Source organism: Sebastes umbrosus, chromosome 1, assembly GCF_015220745.1.
Source record: "Sebastes umbrosus isolate fSebUmb1 chromosome 1, fSebUmb1.pri, whole genome shotgun sequence".
NCBI classification, from domain to species: Eukaryota; Metazoa; Chordata; class Actinopteri; order Perciformes; family Sebastidae; genus Sebastes; species Sebastes umbrosus.
Genome location: NC_051269.1, coordinates 8,503,775 through 8,523,689, shown reverse-complemented (window position 1 = coordinate 8,523,689; position 19,915 = coordinate 8,503,775). Strand labels below are relative to the sequence as shown.

Below are 19,915 nucleotides of genomic sequence, written 5' to 3'. Positions count from 1 at the left end.
GGCAGTAATGTTAGCTGACCAGACGAAGGTCTCTCAATGAATCAATGCTGATCCTAGTGTTGGCTTTTCCTGCTCAGCACAGGCTTCAGCAGCGGGGCTCCTCAACGAGTTACGTTATCGCCTCCCGACCGCAGCTGGCAGCCGAGGACACCGGCACCCGGTCGGTAACGAGACGATAACGTAACTCGTTGAGGAGCTCCGTCACTTCACAAGACACGGGAAACCTCTGTTGGTCTGGAGGAGCTGCAGCATTTATTTATGCACAAACGTCCACTCTACATTCACTAGATATTCTCAGAGCTAAACTAACTCTTCTGCAGTGTGGAGTGAGCGCGCGTTCACGTCTAGAGGTGGAGCGAGACAACGAGAACGCGCGCGCTGTCTGAGTGAAGGACAGCAGGCAGCGGAGACGAGGCTCCGGCCACACGCGAGCATGCATATGCGAACGCATGTGTGCCGACCCGCTACAGTTATACGCTTAAAAAGTTACAAACTGTCCCTTTAAAATAAATTTTATTTAAATTGATTATAAATGTATATTTAGATTTTCCATCAAAGAAGAACAGTTTATCTTTAAACACATGTAGAAGCTGTGAGGAGGAGGAGTCTCCATTAATGGGAGGAGTGACCTGCCCAACATGGCGGCACGACGCGGACGTTTCAGAACAGGAAGTGGGACACCAGCCGCGCATGCGCAGTGGCTCGCTCCGGGCCCCTGTAAAGATGTCTGAGCAGGCGGGGAGGGAGCGGAGCGGAGGACCCGAAACAAGCGGACAGAACCCGCGACTCTCCGTGACTTAACCGGCCAAGGTAAGGGTACGAGGCCCCGCAGAGCCGCTCCGACGGCACCGACATGCGGCGGAAGGTTCCGTCCTTCAGATGAGCCGGACTCCCGGTGCGCGGAGCGGCTCAGTTTGTAGTGAAGAGCAGAAAGGCTGTGCAGGACGCGCAGCGCTGTGGCAGGGGCGTGTCCGCCATCTTGTCTGAAGTGGCGCCTAAACAGCAGCTGTCGCTTTGAGCGGAGAGCGAGCGGGTGACGCAAAATGGCCGTTAATGGCGGGACCTAAAGGCGTCCCGTTGTCTCCTCGGTGTTTTTAGATCACTTTAGCCCGGTTCGGCCCCGTTGTGGACCGAGATAGAGAGCCGCTGTGTCCGTGTGTTCAGCTCGGGCTCCAGAGGAGCAGCCGCAGCTTTGTGTTGTCCTCCCCCCCTCTCTCCCTCACCTCCCCCTCTCCCCCTCCTCTCCTCCTCCGTGTTTGTTTGGAGAGCCGTCCAGGCGCATGCGTGTAACCATAGCGCTCGTTCCTGCGTAGAGAAGGAAAACATCAGGCTTTATTTAATCTATTCACCTCCCAGCACTCTCATTTCACCACAGTCGATACACTAATACGCTGTTCCCTTATTATTCCCTTATCGATTCATTTTTGATCAGATTAAAACCTATATTGGTCCGTTTGCCGCCACATTCAGACGGTCCGTGAGTCTGTTCATGTCAATCTGTTATCGTCTGTAACGTTAAGCTACAGCGCCTTCTGTTACTAGTCACACACCGAGCGTTACTACAGTTATACACTGTGCGTTACTACAGTTATACACTGCGTTACTACAGTTATACACTGTGCGTTACTACAGTTATACACTGCGTTACTACAGTTATACACTGTGCGTTACTACAGTTATACACTGCGTTACTACAGTTATACACTGTGCGTTACTACAGTTATACACTGCGTTACTACAGTTATACACTGTGCGTTACTACAGTTATACACTGCGTTACTACAGTTATACACTGTGCGTTACTACAGTTATACACTGCGTTACTACAGTTATACACTGTGCGTTACTACAGTTATACACTGCGTTACTACAGTTATACACTGTGCGTTACTACAGTCATACACTGTCCGTTACTAAAGTTATACACCGTCTGTTACTAGTCACACACCGTCCGTTACTAGTCACACACCGAGCGTTACTACAGTTATATACCCTCTGTTACCACAGTTATACACCGTCTGTTACTAATCATACACCGTCCGTTACTACAGTCATACACTGTCCGTTACTAAAGTTATACACCGTCCGTTACTACAGTCATACACCGTCCGTTACTACAGTCATACACCGTCAGTTACTACAGTTATACAACGTCTGGTACTAGTCATACACCGTCCGTTACCACAGTCATACACGGTCCATAACTACAGTCATACACCGTCCGTTACTAGTCACACACCGTCCGTTACTACAGTCATACACCGTCCGTTACTACAGTCATACAACGTGTGTTACTAGTCATACACCGTCCGTTACTAGTCACACACCATCCGTTACTACAGTTATACACTGTCCGTTACTAGTCACACACCATCCTTTACTACAGTCACACACCGTCCGTTACTACAGTCATACACCGCCGTTACTAGTCATACACCGTCCGTTACTGGTCATACACCGTCTGTTACTACAGTCATACACCGTCCGTTACTAGTCATACACCGTCCGTTACTAGTCAAACACCATCCGTTACTACAGTTATACACCGTCTGTTACTACAGTCATACACCGTCCGTTACTACAGTCATACACCGTCCGTTACTACAGTCATACACCGTCTGTTACTACAGTCATACATTGTCCGTTACTAGTCATATACTAGTTATACATTGTCCGTTACTAGTCATACATTGTCCGTTACTAGTCATACATTGTCTGTTACTAGTCATAAATTGTCCGTTACTACAGTCATACACCATCTGTTACTACAGTCATACACCGTCTGTTACCACAGTCATACACCGTCCGTTACTACAGTTATACACCGTCTGGAACTACAGTCATACACCGTCTGTTACTACAGTCATATACCGTCCGTTACTACAGTCATACACCGTCTGTTACTACAGTCATACACCGTCCGTTACTACAGCCATACACCATCTGTTACTACAGTCATACACCGTCTGTTACTAGTCATACACCGTCCGTTACTAGTCACACACCGTCCGTTACTACAGTTATACACCGTCCGTTACTAGTCACACACCGTCCGTTACTACAGTCACACACCGTCCGTTACTACAGTCACACACCGTCCGTTTACAGTCATACACCACCGTTACTAGTCATACACCGTCCGTTACTAGTCATACACCGTCCGTTACTAGTCATACACCGTCCGTTACTAGTCATACACCATCTGTTACTACAGTCATACACCGTCCGTTACTACAGTCATACACCGTCCGTTAATAGTCATACATTGTCCATTACTAGTCATAAATTGTCCGTTACTAGTCATACATTGTCCGTTATTTCAATGATACACCGTCCTTTACTGACATCATTCACTGTCTGTTACTTTTGTAGATTTCTTCATTAATCGATTAATCTGAATATTCCTTATAATCTGTAGGGTAAATTTAGATTAATTTGTAGGCTAGCTATTGATCCTGATTAATCGATTAATCGTTCGGTCTATAAAGTGTCATAAAACAGTCAGTTTTTCAAAGTCAAATAGATTCAGTTTAATCCAAAACAGAAAATCATTGGAAAAACTGGAACAAGATGGTGTTTGTTTAATTTAATCAAAATAGTTTCTTATTGATTTGAAGAGTTTAACAACATATCATTTCTTCAAATGCTCACTACGCACCATCAGTGTAACGTTTCTCATTAAAAATAGTTTAACATGACACATTGGTTGGTTACAACAATAAACTTCTTCTGTAATAATACATTTTTATAAAGAGGAAAAGACACTGTATTGTTTATAAACTCATTTGTCATTTTTCAAGATACAAAGTCAAAATGTCCCAGTTTCTTCAATGTGTCATTTTATAGACAATCATTAGTCAATGAATCCCAAAAGTGATCAGCAGACTAATTGATAATGGAAATATAATTATTAGTTATAACAGAATGTGAATCAGGGTTTAACCGTTTCAAACTCACATTGGTGTAGAGAGTAGCGTATTTCCCATCAAGGAAAGTTGTGTATTTATTTCACTTTTATGACATAATCTAAAATTCCATCCTCAGCAAGTCAGTCGTTCCTCAGTTTGAACAAGAACTGCAACAACTAAGGCGCAAAATTAACATTTGCCTCCCGTTCGCTTCCATTCTATGCAAGGCAAATCCCATCTTCAGACTGGCATGGAGTTCAACTTTGGTTAGCTTTCAGGCGAATATTGCCACGGCAGGCGATGGTCAAGAGGCACATCAAATTGAACAATTTAATGCTTAATCCACACACGGTGGAGGAAAGCACATTACTATTGCCATTGGAGGCGGGGCTCCGTTCATTCCTATGGAAGTTGCTCAGTGGCGCATGATGCCAAAATGGCTCGACTTTCGTCTGAAAAAATACCCGGATCTTCCGACGACCTTCCGCATCCATTAGGCCCATGGAACGTGCAGTAGCGTCCGCTCAGTCACATGACTCGGTCATGGGGTCCAAACGTCACGCCGTTGTCAAGGTTTGCCCTGTCGTTACAGTCTGTGTCTCATTCACATGAACGGAGGAAGGGAAATAACTCTGGATTTGGATATTAGTGCGTTTTACAACTTTTAGGACCTAATGATTTAAATAAGGACTATTAGAGTGTTCGTACTGGGAAGTTGATTCACCTCAAAAAAATTATCCGCTGGGTTACAGACGGCTCTTTCCCAATATAAGTTTATGGGAAAAAGTATTTTTGCGCCCAATTGCATCACGTGACTGACATGGAAGTTGTTATACCGCCATTTGGCCGCTACGATTTTGGGATCAACTACCGGTGCACTTCCTGGGGGCTTGGTTGAAGCATGGAAGCATTGTGAAGCATTATGGAAAATGAGCCAAACAGCAAGCTTGTGACCAGCAGCAGCGCCGGGTCTAAACGGTGCCTCCGCTTGGGTAATAGCTACCAAGCTAACTAGCCAGCCAGCTGCTCTCTTTTCCGCAAGCTGCGACCACACCACTGACGTGGGTTCTGTTGTCAACATAACAACTAACAACAATCGCCATTTTCTTTTGTACTAGTCAAATTACCAAAGCAAGCAGTTAATTTACCCTTCGCTCCTATTTTATTTCTGTGATCTCACCCCTGTTTTATTTTGAAAGTTAAAGTGTGTCTTCCTGTCCAGGCAGGTCGATGTCATTCTGACGAGCAGCTGAGATGTCCAATGACAGCCAGGGACCGGTGAAGGGGGAGGCGACCATGATGCCGTCTCCCTCTGGCTCCGCCTCCTCTCAGGGACCGCCCCTATCTCCGTCCACCACCTCCAAACCACCTGAGCTCCCAGGTACAACTGTCTGTCTCTCTACCTGCCTGTCTGAACTCCAAGGTACACCTGTCTGTCTCTCTACCTGTCTGAGATCACAGGTACACCTGTCTGTCTCTCTACCTGTCTGAGATCACAGGTACACCTGTCTGTCTCTCTGACCTGTCTCTCTCTCTCTCTGTCTCTCTGACAGATGAACTGGTCCAGGCTGGATGGTCTAAGTGCTGGTCTCGGAGGGAGAACCGACCGTATTATTTCAACAGATTCACCAACCAGAGCCTGTGGGAGGTCCCAGTTCTGGGTCAGCATGATGTCATCGTGAGTAATGTCACTGGTTCTTTTAATGTCTGAAAGGACAGGTGCATGCAGGTGTTTTAACAACAGCAAGGAAGTTAGTTATTGTAGTTTGTCAGCAGGTGGAGCTGATTAAGATACTTCACAGACTCTTATAGTTTGGGTCATACTCTTGCACATTTTAGTCTCTCCATCACCAATGAATGTGAATAAATCCACTTAGAAATCATAGAAAAAAGACGCTACAGACCTTGCCTGAGAATCATCATGTTTTTAGTTTTCTTCAGTGTCAAAGTTATCCAGTGATAGCTGTCTGTACATCCATGCTACACTGCAAACAGGAGCTGCTAAAAGTTAATATGTAGTACATAATGTATACAGTTAGTATGTACTTTGGAACTGAGACTGTCTGTCCGTCTGTCTGTATGAAGTCTGATCCATTAGGTCTGAATGCAGCCCCAGCAGAGGGTGGAGAGAGTAACCTAGGTAACGGTCAGAGGAAGAGGAGGAGCTCTGAGGAGCAGGGGGCGGGGCCCAACAGCATCAAACGAGTCAAGGTAAAAAAAATAAATGGTCATGGATCAGTTTACGACTTTAAAGCTGACATTTAAAGTAGTCACTGGTGTGCAGTGTATTGTGGGAAACTGCATACTCAAATTTACTTGATAATCTGACCTGTTGTTTCCAGGGTGAGCCCACCACGCCCATCTCTCCCAGCACCCCTGGGGTCAAACCCTGGAACTCTGCCCCTGAGGACAAACAGGCCCAACCAGCCACGCCCACAACCCCAAGCCCCGCCCCTGCTCCATACAGACCAGCAGTGTGAGTGCTGAGGCCATGCCCCTCCCCCTTTAGCATCTTTAGCTTCTCTGTTGATAGCATTTTTGAGGTTTAACGTTTATGTTGTTGAAGTTGTTTATTGTTGTTGTTTTCAGTATCTACTGGGACCTGGACACCCAGACCAATGCTGTGATCAGAGAGCATCCCCCCGCCAACCACCTGCCCCCCCACCCTGAGATCGAGCTGCAGAGAGCTCAGCTGGTCACCAAACTTAGGCAACACTACCACGAACTGTGCCACCAGAGAGAAGGTACCCTCACACCTGATGATTCACTGTTGATAAACAAACAGCTTTACGTAGCTCTTAGATGGTCGGGCCATCGCTGAGAGTAAGGGTACATGTCCACAGCCTCCATCCGCTCCACGCTTCCCATTCATTTTCCATGTAAGCAGCCATGCAGTGCATTCTGGTAACGTGGTAGCGTGATTCGAAAGGCAGGGCGTCACGTTGGCCGCTCCTCATTTGCATAAAGTTGAGGTCTAGGCTACGTTATGCAAATCATGGGCGTTCGGCACGACTCGCCGCCTCTTGAAACTCCATAGAAGCTTTTAAACTAACCCTTGTTGATCCAAAATAAAGACAGATTCAGAAACTGCATGGCTCACTTCTTGCACAAAATGTTTTCAGAAACACATTTTGGAGAACTATTTACGTAATGTCGGAGAAGAAAGTTTCAAAACAAGTTGCAATGTTGGTTCCAGTTTGAAAGCTGGGAGCAGCAGCCCATGAGGGTACGCGTTCGTCCAATCAGGTGCCTAGTGCCTTGTGTCTAGAGGCAGCCCATCAAGCGTCCAATGCTCGGGAAGCAAGGCGATCCCTCGGGATAAAAAACGCCCTTGTGGACATGTACCATAAGGGTGCTCTGATAAGGATCACTGATTGCTGGAAGCAGTATCAGCCAATACAGATCACCGGGTCTATTTCAAGCCTTCTATTTATCAGTTTAGTTTTTGTTTTTCTGAAAGGATAAAGTTTGTATTTAGTATCGGTGTTCCAACAGTTCAGTGTCAGTTTAGTGTCAGTTTTAGTTTACTATACTAACCCTGGGCTGTACCTCTGCGGCCCACTAGATGGCACTCTGAGGCTCACCAATGGGCCCTGACCCAGTGGTTGAGAGTGGCTGCTCTAGGGTAATGATACCTTCTGAAAGTCAATGTACTGCATGGAAGCGAATTGTAAGTCTGTCTGTGTCTGACTGACTGACGGTCTGTCTGTCTGTCTGTGGTTCAGGTATTGATCCGCCCCGGGAGTCGTTCAACCGTTGGCTACTGGAGAGGAAAGTAATCGACAAAGGTCACGACCCCTTACTGCCGAGTGACTGCGACCCCGTCATCTCCCCGTCCATGTTCAGAGAGGTCATGAACGACATTCCCATCAGGTACCTGTTTGTCTGTCTGTCAGTCAGTTACTACAAACTGCACACTAAAGTGTCTGTATTGAAAAAGTCTCTCCTTACCTGTTTTGATTATCTATTTTTATATTGGTAATGTATTAATATCTGTGTGTATGTGTCTAAGGTTGTCGCGTATCAAGTACAAAGAGGAGGCCCGGAAGCTGCTGTTTAAATACGCTGAAGCTGCCAAGAAGATGATTGACTCCAGGTAGGTCACAACAGACCTTTTAAAAGTACCGACTTCAGTACCCCAAGTTTAATTGTCACCAATACCTAATCCAGCTATCTGAATCAGTAATGGCCTAATATCCGACCAATCGGTATTGGTGCATTCCCAGAGCGTTATTTAGCCCCCGTCTTGTCAAGCTAGTATGACATGGTTGGTACCAATGGATTTCTTAGGTTTCTAATTTCATATGATGCCGGTATCTTCAGCTTCTAGCTTTAAAACTGAGCCTGCTACGATCTCTGAAAGACAGAACAGAGGCCGGATGGGTTGGCAGATTTTTAAGAGGTTAATGCTCTGAATGTTGTATAGAGAAATAGAGCTTGTCGTTTAATCTGTTGATTATTTTCTTGATTACTCAATTAGTTGTTTGGTCTAAAAAATGTCAGAAAATGATGAAACAAGTTGATCAGTGTTTCTCCCAAGTCTTCTCCTAATCGATTCATCTTTGCAGCTCTATAGAGAACCTTTAACCTTTGACCTCTGACCTGTACAGGAATGCGAGTCCAGAGAGCAGGAAGGTGGTGAAGTGGAACGCTGAAGACACCATGAGCTGGCTGCGCCGAGATCACTCCGCCAGCAAGGAGGACTACATGGTAACCGCTGACCCTTGACCTCTTCTGGTTTTTACTGTGTAAATTCTTCTTAAGATGTCCAGTCTGGCTGTTTCATGACGAACACCGTGTTCGTGTGCAAGGTGGTTCATGAATGTACCTGGTTCCAGAGCACCTTAGGTCAAAGATCAGATCTGTGGTGGCGCAGGCTGTTGGGCAGACCCGGTAAACCCGAATGTATGTAGCGAGGCTGAGCTGGGCTGGCTGTGACCCGTATCAGCGAACTCCCACCTCTGTAAGAAATGTCTGCAATGTTGAAAGGATGGGTTCATGGAGACTGAGGGGGTCATGTTCAGATTTTCCATTGGGGAAGCAGCTGTTATGAGTTGTGGCCAGAGGGTTGTTGGTGCCTGTTGTGGCAGCAACCAAAGAACCTGCTGGTGGACAGCAGCTGTGAAGGAATCCTTTCAGGTTGGTCGGACTAGAGGACTCTTGAAGCAGCAAATCAATATCGGAAGCACTGCAGCTGCTGTGGTCACAAAAACTCTGGTGTTAGTTTACAGAGATCATGGACATTTTGGGGATGTCTCGGTTGAGACACCTCTTAAATGTCTAGTGGAGGTCGGAGACGGTACCTTAGGACTGGCAGATCGGGTTGGTTGTTCCCATATTTAATAGGGGGGACTGGAGAATGAGCTCCAACTATCAGGGTATCCCACTGCTCAGCCTCCCTCGGAAAGATGATGTCAAGCTGTTGAAAAGAGACTCTGGCTGATTGTTGAATCTCAGATTCAAGAGGACTGATGTGGATTATGTCCTGATCAGGGCTCTAAACTAACCATCCTCCCAGAACTGTCCCATAATACAACCCAATCTGTCCCAAAATGAATGTGGACCGTCCCAAATTTAAAATCTTTAGTTAATTATTCAAAGTGACCTTTAATATATAATGAACATCAAAAGTGGTTTATTTTTGTTCATTAATTTATAATTGATCCCCAAAAAAAATATTTTAAAAAGTTTTCCTTTTTTATTTATATATATATATATACATATATATATATAGGAGGTTTAATAAGAACGGTGCGCTACAGAAAACATTTGGTTTTAACTAATGCGCAATGTTGAGGTGCTTGGGCATTGACGTTGTGTTCCCGCCCTTATAAGATATAAACCTAGTTCATAAATGGCATTTTGCTTCCTCCTTTTAGACAGTGGATGTATGTTTGTGAACCAGTGATTTGATTTAAATGACATGACTCTCGTCTCTCGAGACGTACTGTGGCAGTGTGGGGCACCGGGGCCGTCACTGTGAGCCATTCTGTCCTTGTTAAATTAGAGTGAGAGGTGTGATTACATATCAGGCCTTGGAACACCTCGGGGTCCTCCAGGAAAAGCTGACGGATGTCTGGGCTACCTGGCTCAGTCTGCTGCCACCACAGCCCGAACTGAACGGATGATTGTTTATTCACAAGCTGAAGACATGTTCATTGTGCCAGGATGTAATGTAGTTACTGTGTGTGTGTGTTTGTGTAGGACCGTCTGGAGCACCTGAGACAGCAGTGTGGTCCTCACGTCACCGCTGTCGCCAAAGACTCTGTGGAGGGAATCTGCTCCAAGATCTACCAGCTGTCTGCAGAGTACAGCCGCCGGATGAGACAGACACACCTGAGTCTGCTGCAGGACCCCCCCACAGGTACACACACATACACACACAAAATCTCTATAAACAGATTATGCATTTACATGTAGAATCTGTAGGCAGCAGGACAAGATTTTGGCACAGACTGGGGTAAATAAACAGTCTTTGAATTACATAAATTGGGTCTCATTGTAAAGTTGAGTCTCTTGTGGATCCAATAAGCCCAACTGTATTCATGTGTGATGATGTAAGTCCCCATAGGAGACATTTCATATAGTGAGACCATTTGAAACCTGACCTCCCTGTATAAATGACCTGTGGTGACCTCTAGGATAATCACAGCCTCATGAAACTTTACAGCCACAAACTAGAGACCTAGAGCATTCAGAGGATGGATGGCTTTCCTAGATAGGAATAAAAGTGTTCACTGTCTGTCTGTCTGTCTATCGATCTCCTGCGCTCCGTTTCAGTAGCGGGGACAGCACCGATACACAAGCTCCCGCTATCCATCTGAGAATAACTAATAATAATGTTGATGCATGTTGACTATACATTCAGCCATACTAATTAAAAAACAAACCAAGATCAAGTTTTAAAAAAATGGTCTCACTACTATGAAATGGCTGGTATGGGAACTAACATCATCACACATGAATACAGTTGGGCTCATTGGATCCACAAGAGTCTCAGCTCTACAGTGATACCCAATTTATGTGATTCAAGACTGTTTAGGGACCCCAGTATGCAGAGATATTCATGTGGGACTTTTAGTAAATTACCTGCCATACCCACAGGTACTCACACGTACACACCTGAGCCCTGCCTGCAGGTAGCTTTGTTTCCTGTGTTGGTTATTAATGTGTTGTTTGTGTGTGTGTTCAGAGGCGTGTGCGTCCCCCCAGCAGTCCCGGTTGGTCTACTGTTACCCTGTGCGTCTGGCGATCCCCTCGCCGCCCCTCCCTCGAGTCGAGCTGCACTTTGAGAATGACGTGGCATGTCTACGCTTCAGAGGAGAGATGGTCAAAGTCAACAGAGGTCACTTCAGCAAACTGGTCAGTACTGATGGCAGTACTCTGAGTACTGAGAGAGACTACTGATACTGATGTTACTACGACAACATAGAAGGTACACATTCAGGTGTAACAGCAGGTGGCTGATGAGCACAGGAAACTACTAGACACTCTGTCATGGCTTTTAATGTGAAACTTCTCCGCAAGAAGTGTTGAGTTCAATTGACCCCTTGCTAAGCCCCACCCCTTTGTTGTTAGCAGCTGCTACTCCGTCATGCTGTCGGAGCTAGCATGGAGCCCACACTGTTTTTTTGTTCAACCAGAAACAGCAGCTATATCGCTCTCGCCAAATACACCAGACTCCATCGACAAAAACAGTAATTTTACCACGACCATAAAACACATTTCAAAGTCGACAGAACTCACCAACCGTGTCTTGGTAAGTCTTTCCAATGTTACAACAATCGAAGATGTGAAAATATTCTGGCTCTACAGCTGTTTTCCCCCGCTGCTTCTCTGATGTCTGACCTCCCTCTCGCTTTTCTCACGATATTTTCACACCTAATGCGGTGAATTAAGGGAATCCACCAAACCAGAGCTGGTGATTGTTGAAAAAGGGGGAAAGATGAACAAAGGTAGTTTTGGTGACTTTTATTTAGTTTCTGTTGAGTTTGAATTAAGTGTGTTTTTACGACGCGATAAAATTACTCTTTCTGTCAATGGAATCTGGTGTATTTGGCGAGAGCGATATAGCTGCTGTTTCTGGTTAAACAAAAAGGATTTTACTCTTTAACAAAAACATCTATGACTAGCTCAAAATCCACAAAACCGGCCTGAAAATGTTGAGAATCTTAAACGATTGTATGTCTATGAAGCAGAGTCGTATAGTTGATGGACCCTGGTCAGAGCTGGCCGGTGATCAGCCTGTCTGTTAAAGGGGCGAGACTTAGCGAAGGGTCAATTGACAGAAGCTTAAATGTGATTTTAGGAAAAGGGTCAAGCCGTCGGGAGTTCACACGGCGGTGAGTTTGACCAATCACAAACCGGTAAACATGGAGGATGTGTAAAATAATTAAAAATAAAGGCCCTGCTCTGTATTGAAGAAGTTGCGGTAGTTCCAACAATTACTAATAATCCTATATTAGCAATTTTAGCAGTGAAAAACACAGTAAGTAGCTGAAGTCAACCAGCGGAGGGCGACATTCTTTCAGTAAAATGTAAATCTGTCTGCCTTTTGTGGAAGATTGTGTGTGTCTCTGTCTGTCTGTGTCTGTGTCCGCACAAACATGAATATTGCTGTGGGCGCCAGCACATCTGCAAGAGGACTGATTGTCTGTGTGTGTATGTCTGACTCTCTGCCTGTCTGTGTTGTCCAGGAGTTGTTGTACAGGTACAGCTGTATAGACGATCCTCGCTTTGAGAGGTTCCTGTCCAGAGTCTGGTGCCTCCTCAAGAGATACCAGGTCAGCTGACTCTCTGTTAACCAATCAGGGTTCACCTGATCTCACCTCATCTGTGCTTGGTAACGACTCATTGATTGGTGAGTTAACGAGGTGTGTGTGTGTCCAGGTGATGTTTGGCAGCGGAGCTAACGAGGGGACGGGTCTGCAGGGGGCGCTGCCGGTGTCTGTGTTCGAGGCGTTGATCCGACAGTTTGGAGTTTCCTTCGAGTGTTTCGCCTCGCCGCTCAACTGCTACTTCAAACAGTTCGGCTCTGCCTTCCCCGACACCGACGGCTTCTTCGGATCCAGAGGGTGAGACAGGTGTTAACACCGCTACACACTGTCTGTCTGTCTGTCTGTCTGTCTGTCTGTTTTTACCCATGAGGTTCAACAGGTGGGATACACACAGACAGCTAGTACAGACTATTAAAAAAAAGTCTGTATGTTACTGTCGTATGCATCAGAATCATATGTTGGTGGTATATGTTGGTATTTAATAGTATTACAGCAGTATATTCTAAAAAAAAAAAATGTGAAAAGGTAGCACATCCCAGACTTTTAAGTCAGGGAGGACTAAATACTCACATTTCATTTGTTTATTTGGTTCACAATATTTGTAGGCCAACCAGGGAGTTAGCATCGCCCTGGTTCCCTTGACAAAAGGCCAATTGGATTTTTCCATTGGGTTTTGGATTATTGCAGAAAACAAGCTCTGTGGCAAAAGCAAGTTCATGACACTTACACTTTTCGTTCAGCAAGATAACACCACCAAATGAACACCACTTTTATGATTTTTGAAGCGTGAATGCAAACGCCAGAAGTAAAAAGCATACGTTAGGCTATAAACAAACTACACCATGGTTGCATGAGCGCGAGAATTAACAACGAGGCTGTAAAGGCAGACGAGTCGGCGTGATGACGTTTAGTAGTCTCATTTAGCCACTTGTTAGCAACCATCATATATAAGCTTCAGAATTCACTAATGGAATATTTACTGACGTATTTTATATCGTAGAACCAAGCATTAAAATCTATTCAGCTTGTGTTAACCACAGACCTTATCTCAGGCATCTAACTTTAAAACCATTGACTTCCAGACGAGGGAACCGGAAGTAATAAAATGCTAACTCATTTCCGGGTTTTAGGACTCATTCCTGCACCACTCTATAGGACTTTGGTTTTAACACTCCACTGTAAATCCCATTGTTGAAGCACAACCTCCTTCTCCGTAACAGTATTACAGTAGTTTTACAGTCTTATTACAGTATTATTAACCCATTATATGTGTGTGTTTTCAGGCCGTTCCTGTCTTTCTGTCCAGTCAGCGGCTCGTTTGAAGCCAACCCTCCGTTCTGTGAAGAGCTGATGGAGGCCATGGTGACACACTTTGAGGTCCGTCCATTAGATTGTATATTAGATTGTACCATACTGGTCCGCACTGGTTTGAACCAGTCTGTACCTGCTTATACTGATCTGAGCCAGTGTGTTGCTGCTTTTATCAGTACCAGTATGAACCAGGCTACCCTAGTCTGGATCAGCTTGCGTCATACTGGTCCGTACTGGTTTGGTACTGGGTCTTAAACCAGGCTGTATGGGTATAAACTGGGCTGTGCGAGTCTTAAACCAGGCTGTACGGTTCTGAACTGGGCTGTACTGGGTCTTGTAGATACAGGTCAACATATTGCAGTCTGTCTCTGTCCATCAGGCGCTGTTGGAAAAGTCCTCTGAGCCTCTGTCTTTCATCGTCTTCGTCCCTGAGTGGCGTGACCCTGTGACTCCGGCTCTGACCCGCATGGAGGGAAGTCGATTCCTCCGTCACCAGCTGAGCGTCTCGGCCTACGAACACGAGTATCGCTCCGGGAGTCAGCACCTCTGCAAGAGGTACTAACACTGCACTGTACTACACTGATACACTGTACTGTACTGATAACTAAACTCAACTCCAGAGTACAGCACTGCAATGATACTGCACTATATTTTCCTACGCAGTAGTACCTATGTTGGTCCCTGCAGGGAGTAGATTTACTACATTAAACTCTGTGTATTTTCAGAGATGAGATGTACTACCGGGCGGTACACGGTACTGCAGTAATCTTCCTTCAGAACGACGCTGGTTTTGCGAAGTGGGGGCCGACTCCAGAACGTCTGGCCGAGCTAAGTGCAGCATACCGCCCATCCCCCGCCCGACCTGCCTCCCTGTCCTCTCCTGGCCCCGCCCCTATTGCTCCTATTGCCCCTATTGCCCCTGGAGACAAAGACTCTGCCCCCAAGGCCGCTGAAAGGACGCAGAGTGCCGTGACGTCACCTGGTGGCCATGACGATAACAACAACACCAACAACAACACCAACAACAACAACAACAACAACAGTAGTAGTAGTAGTAGTAGCAGTAGTAGCAGCAGCAGTCCTCATGACAAGACGGCCGCCGTGTAAAAGGGGCGGGGATTGTAGTGTGACCACGCCCCTTCGCCTGTGTAAAGTTTATCTGTTTTTGATCGTCGTCTCGTCTGTTCAGATTGTCCTTCACCAGCACCTGTAGCATCTGTCCACATACCCACAATACCGTTCTGCCGCCGCCAGCAGGGGGCGGCACCAGAGTTATTCCTTTCTGTTGGCTTTCACCGTCTCCCCTCACATCAGCTCTTCTGATTGGTCGGAGCTCTGACATCACAGCGTTTGGAGCTTTTTTTTTCACCTGCAACTGATTCACGTCCAGGTGTGGCTGCTCCCGTTGCTCAGCAACAAGCAGTCAATAAGAAGATGTAGTTGAGCTCCAGCAATAAAAAACCTTTTCACTCACCTGTGATGTCATCTTTGATGTCACTGGAGGACTTCTGATTGGTCCCCACACCGACAGGGCTTGGTGATTGGTTGACAAGGCAGCTATCGTTTCTATTGGACTCGTCTTTCTTTATTGAGTCGGACAGAATCTTCAGGCCCCGTCTCCTCGGGACAACCTGGCCAATAGGTGCGCGTCCTTCACAGGAAGAACCTTCTCAGCCCGCAGTGCATTGTGGGAAACTCAGTGGGCAGGAGGTGGTGGAGCGTTCGCAGTGAGGTCATATTTGCTTGTGTAAGGAGGCGGAGTCAGAACTGGGGCTCAGATTGTGTCTCAGACTGGTCAGCAATGATAGACGACTCAGAGGTCCCATCAGACTTCCTGTGGTGTCTTTATTGAACAGGAAGTTTGATCAGAGATGTGACAGGTTGGACCAGGTGCGTTTGGCACCAGGTGGAGCTGTTGGAGACGGTCCTCCGTGTTAAATAGAGTTGTGAAGTGTGAGAAGTTAATTCAGGGTTCCTGTTCCGTTCTCATCGACAGAACCCCGTTTACCACATAAAGCAACCTTTTTCTCCTTATACGACTTTTGTTCTCGTAGCATAACTTTTTCTCAAAAATATTTTTCTTGTCATGTAAACTTTTTTTTTTAAAAAGTATGAAATATTATGTATTTTTTTTTCTCAGCATTTTTCTTGTAATAAGACGTTTTTTCTAAAAACTGACTATTTAGTCCAAATGAATTTGTTTCAGTTTAATACTCTAATATTGTAGAGCATGAACTTTTTGTCAGAGCCCTGTTTCGGAAAGCGTGTTGAGTGAAATCTCTGAATTGGTTAACCCTGAGATGAGGTAAACTCTGAATTGGTTAACCTTGAGATGAGGTAAACTCTGAATTGGTTAACCCTGAGATGAGGTAAACTCTGAATTGGTTAACCCTGAGATGAGGTAAACTCTGGATTTCAGTTCCAGGAAGAACTCTGGGTCAGTTACCATGGTAACTGACTCTGTGAACCTAACCTGCTCTCTGGCAAGTTTTCCCCAACAAACCCTGAGTTTCTCTCTGTCGCCTCCCTCTTACAGAACCGGACACATGTAATGTAGGCTACAGCCTAATACACAATCAGATTTATTTATTTAACACTTCATCCATTGAGGAAATGTCATTCTGGTAAACGAATTAATGGACAACACTGAATAAAAATTGTGTTATTGACACTTCTCCCCGCGCTTACTTTCTTTAGAGATTACTGTGCACAGTCAGCATATACCTGTATTAACATTTCCGCCTCATTTTTACCTGTTGCCATGGTGAATCGTAGTATCAGAGCTCTATTGATGATGGCTTTTTATGTTCAGGTTCAACCTACTCCGATTTGATTGAACTGACTCTGGAACCTCAGGATTAGTGAACTCAGAGTTTGTTAAACCTGCTTTCTGAAACGGGGCCCTGGTTTGATTTAGTGTTTACAAACAGATCTTAAAAAGGAATTGTTAAATAACGAAGAATACTCAAGGAACCAGCGACTCCTCACACTTGGTAACTTGACACCATGGATGTATAATAAGAACTGGATACCGGACTCCAAGGTGGCGCCTATTCAGTCCAATTAGAATCGCTCACCTGGTACATACGCCAAAAAAGTTTCTAGCTTGCAGGTTTACTTCCGGGGCATGCGGCCCGCTGAATGCAGTAGTAGTTTCTCTCGATGTTCCCGCTAGACTTTACATTGTGATGACGTCACAGATTTTTATATCGAGGAAAGTTTTACAAATATAAAATCTTCATGGATCATAAAATCATAATAGTCATAATTGACCTTTGCAGTTCAAGATGTCCTGTTAACTGTCTCATTTACAATGGTGGCCTATGGGGAAAATGCTTTTTGGGCTGCAGGGGGATTTTTCGCTGCAATACCACGAGTGGCCACTGAGCAAAATCGGAAGCGAGGCTGAGCGGCGGCGCAGTATCCAGTTCTTATTATACATTCATGCTCGACACCAGCAGCAGACTGTCTGTTCTCTGATTGGCTGATGAGTCGTCCTATCGGGCGTCTGTCTTCGTGTGACAACAGTTTCTGCCCCAGCTGTGTAGATACTGTACAGTTAAACTGATATGAAGTCTGTTGATGTTATTTTCCTCATCTGCTGTTAAATTGATTGAAAAAACAAATTTAATTGTTCTTTTTTTATTTGATTTAATTTAACATTTTTTTAAAAAGAGATGGAGATCTGTTTTCTGTATTATACAGCTTATGATAGTTTGTTTTAAACTAAACCAAAGTGTTATTAAGAAAATCTATATCTTGTATGTAAAAGTAGAAGTGTGTATGCATCGGTAATGCTGAAGTCTAACCAGCAGAATACTCCTCCACATTATTTTTATAATTCTCAGCTGTTCTCTTTTCAGTAACTGTTTGTTTTTATGTTTGTTTTGGGGTTATTTTGTTTTTTTTGTTGTGCATGAAACCTTTTGGACTCTAAATGATGTCGTAATCCTGAATGTGTTTTTTAGGCCGAGTCTTCGGGCCGCGTGGTGTCGCCACATCTTCATCGCCGCGTCACGGGAAATCACACTAAAAAAGTGTAAACGTTTTCTTTAAAGGAGCAGTCCAACATTTAGGGATATTGTGTTTACTGCAAATCTTGAGTTGTTGGAAGATTATTTTTCCTGCTAAGCTAGCAGTTCCCCCCTGCTTCCAGTCTTTGTGCTAAGCTACGCTAATGTTGGAATGTCCCTTTAATATTTCTAGAAAGCGAGTAACACTTTGGTATTCCTGTGAAACTACATTACAGTCACCAAAGAAAACAAATTGGAGATGTTTTATTGTAATTAAGAGTTATTTTTCCTAATTCTGGGATCTGTATCTTATAAAAAGTTCTTGTGATTATGAGATAAAAAAAAAAAAAAAATTGTGATTAAGAAGGTCTCTTGTAATTATAGGAACATTTGATTAGTTTTCTGGTCATTATAACGTCTGCATTTCATAATTTCAAGAAAACTTTTTTTTTTATGATTCGAATAGAATAAATACGGAATTATGTTCTTGTAATTATGAGATAAACTGATAATTACGATAAAACTTTAATCACAAGAGAACTGTTGTATGTTTTTGGATAGTTGTTTTGCAATTACATCTTCTCTTGTACTTGAGATCCATGTCTAATACTTGGAACATAAATTACAACAAAGATCTCGTAATTATTAGACAAAGGCCATTTAACTAAGTAATTATTTTTTTATCTCATAATTAATTGAACTTTATTTCTTTATTTTGAGAAAATATTTCATGAAAGTTTTCTTGTATTTATGACATCCGTCGGGCTATCTCATGGTAACAAAATAAAGATCTTGTAAGTAAAAGATAAAATAATTATACTTACGAGAAGATCTTGCAATTACTATGTGATAATATAATAACGAGAGAGATCCCAGTAATCTTTAGCTGCAAGATTTTTTTTATTTCAAGATCTTTAAGTTTTAATTAAGAGCTAGCGTCTCATAATTATAAAGTTATAAAACAGAAGTCCTAATTACAACATGACGCCTCCAGTAATTTTGTCTTGATTCAAACCATCAAGTTGTTTGGATTCCCTCCGATTCAGTGAAACCTCTCGAGTCTGGGTTAAATATGAAATAACCATCATTGTGATGTCACGTGGCGATGCTGCCGGGCGGTGAAGACCCGGCCATGTTTGTGGTTCTCACAGCTGGAGAATGTAAATACAGTCTGTCCTTCATCCTGCCTGCAGACAAAATGCAGCTTCACTCTCCCAGTAAAAATATATCCAACCCAGTTACTCACCAGTCCAACTCGTCTTTCTCACGCTCTGATGATGGGATATTTACACATGTTGTACTGTCCATACAACACAGGACACAGGAAGTGTCCAACCATGAAAAGTTAAAAAATAAATACACTTTACAATTAACCCGGTTAGATAATTAACACACAAGAGGAATAATTAAAATATTCATTAAATAAATCTAAACTATGCAAGTCAGATCAAATCAGATTTTGTGACCAGACGTCATTATCTGATGTGTCTATGGAAGTATATCTAAGGTTTTTCTCCTGTATCACTGCAAGAATACCAGAACGCTATTAAAATGGCAAAATATCTCACAATTTGAGAAAACATTTTGTAATAACGACTTCCAATCTCACTATTTCAAGAGAACTGTATTTTCCCTTAATTTTTTAGATCTGCAATAAGTGCAGAATAAAGGTATTTATGGAATAAAAAATATTCTATACATTATCTGATAACTGAAAAATCAGGACAGTAGAAAACAGTACTGATCTGTACCTCTTTTCTCCATATCTAATAGTTATATATCTAATAAGATAAATATAACGTAGTTATTAGATAAAGGGTTTGTATTTATTGGTTATGCATATCATAATTAGCAGAACTTCATCACATAATTGAATTTGATCTCATTTTCTTTTAGAAATGACCAT

General features: G+C 43.8%; 1 protein-coding gene across 4 annotated transcripts; it reads left to right on the top strand.

Annotated features, from left to right (window-relative positions):
* Positions 1–629: 629 nt before the first annotated feature.
* On the top strand, positions 630–19,250 carry pcif1 (phosphorylated CTD interacting factor 1). Of its 4 annotated transcripts, XR_005206585.1 has the most exons (17): positions 632–810; positions 5,131–5,289; positions 5,462–5,586; positions 5,994–6,119; positions 6,251–6,384; positions 6,498–6,652; positions 7,634–7,781; positions 7,921–8,004; positions 8,519–8,618; positions 10,113–10,272; positions 11,101–11,270; positions 12,605–12,691; positions 12,798–12,982; positions 13,969–14,062; positions 14,376–14,551; positions 14,722–16,301; positions 16,398–19,250. XR_005206585.1 is itself a non-coding variant. In XM_037767124.1 (16 exons), exons 2-16 carry the CDS (start codon positions 5,163–5,165, stop codon positions 15,101–15,103), a joined length of 2,253 nt encoding a protein of 750 aa, XP_037623052.1. In that variant the 5' UTR covers positions 630–810; positions 5,135–5,162; the 3' UTR covers positions 15,104–19,250. The 4 variants fall into 4 exon arrangements, 3 of the variants coding, with proteins under 3 accessions (XP_037623052.1, XP_037623039.1, XP_037623061.1); XM_037767124.1 differs by having other exon boundaries at positions 630–810; positions 5,135–5,289; positions 14,722–19,250; XM_037767111.1 differs by having other exon boundaries at positions 14,722–19,250.
* The last annotated feature ends 665 nt before the right edge of the window (positions 19,251–19,915 follow it).

Excerpts from the sequence above, each read along its gene's own strand:
- pcif1 (XM_037767124.1), top strand. The coding sequence starts at position 5,163 with ATGTCCAATGACAGCCAGGGACCGGTGAAGGGGGAGGCGACCATGATG. Across the intron at positions 5,587-5,993 it reads TGGGTCAGCATGATGTCATC|TCTGATCCATTAGGTCTGAA; the intron begins GTGAGTAATGTC and ends GTCTGTATGAAG. Across the intron at positions 12,983-13,968 it reads GGCTTCTTCGGATCCAGAGG|GCCGTTCCTGTCTTTCTGTC; the intron begins GTGAGACAGGTG and ends GTGTGTTTTCAG.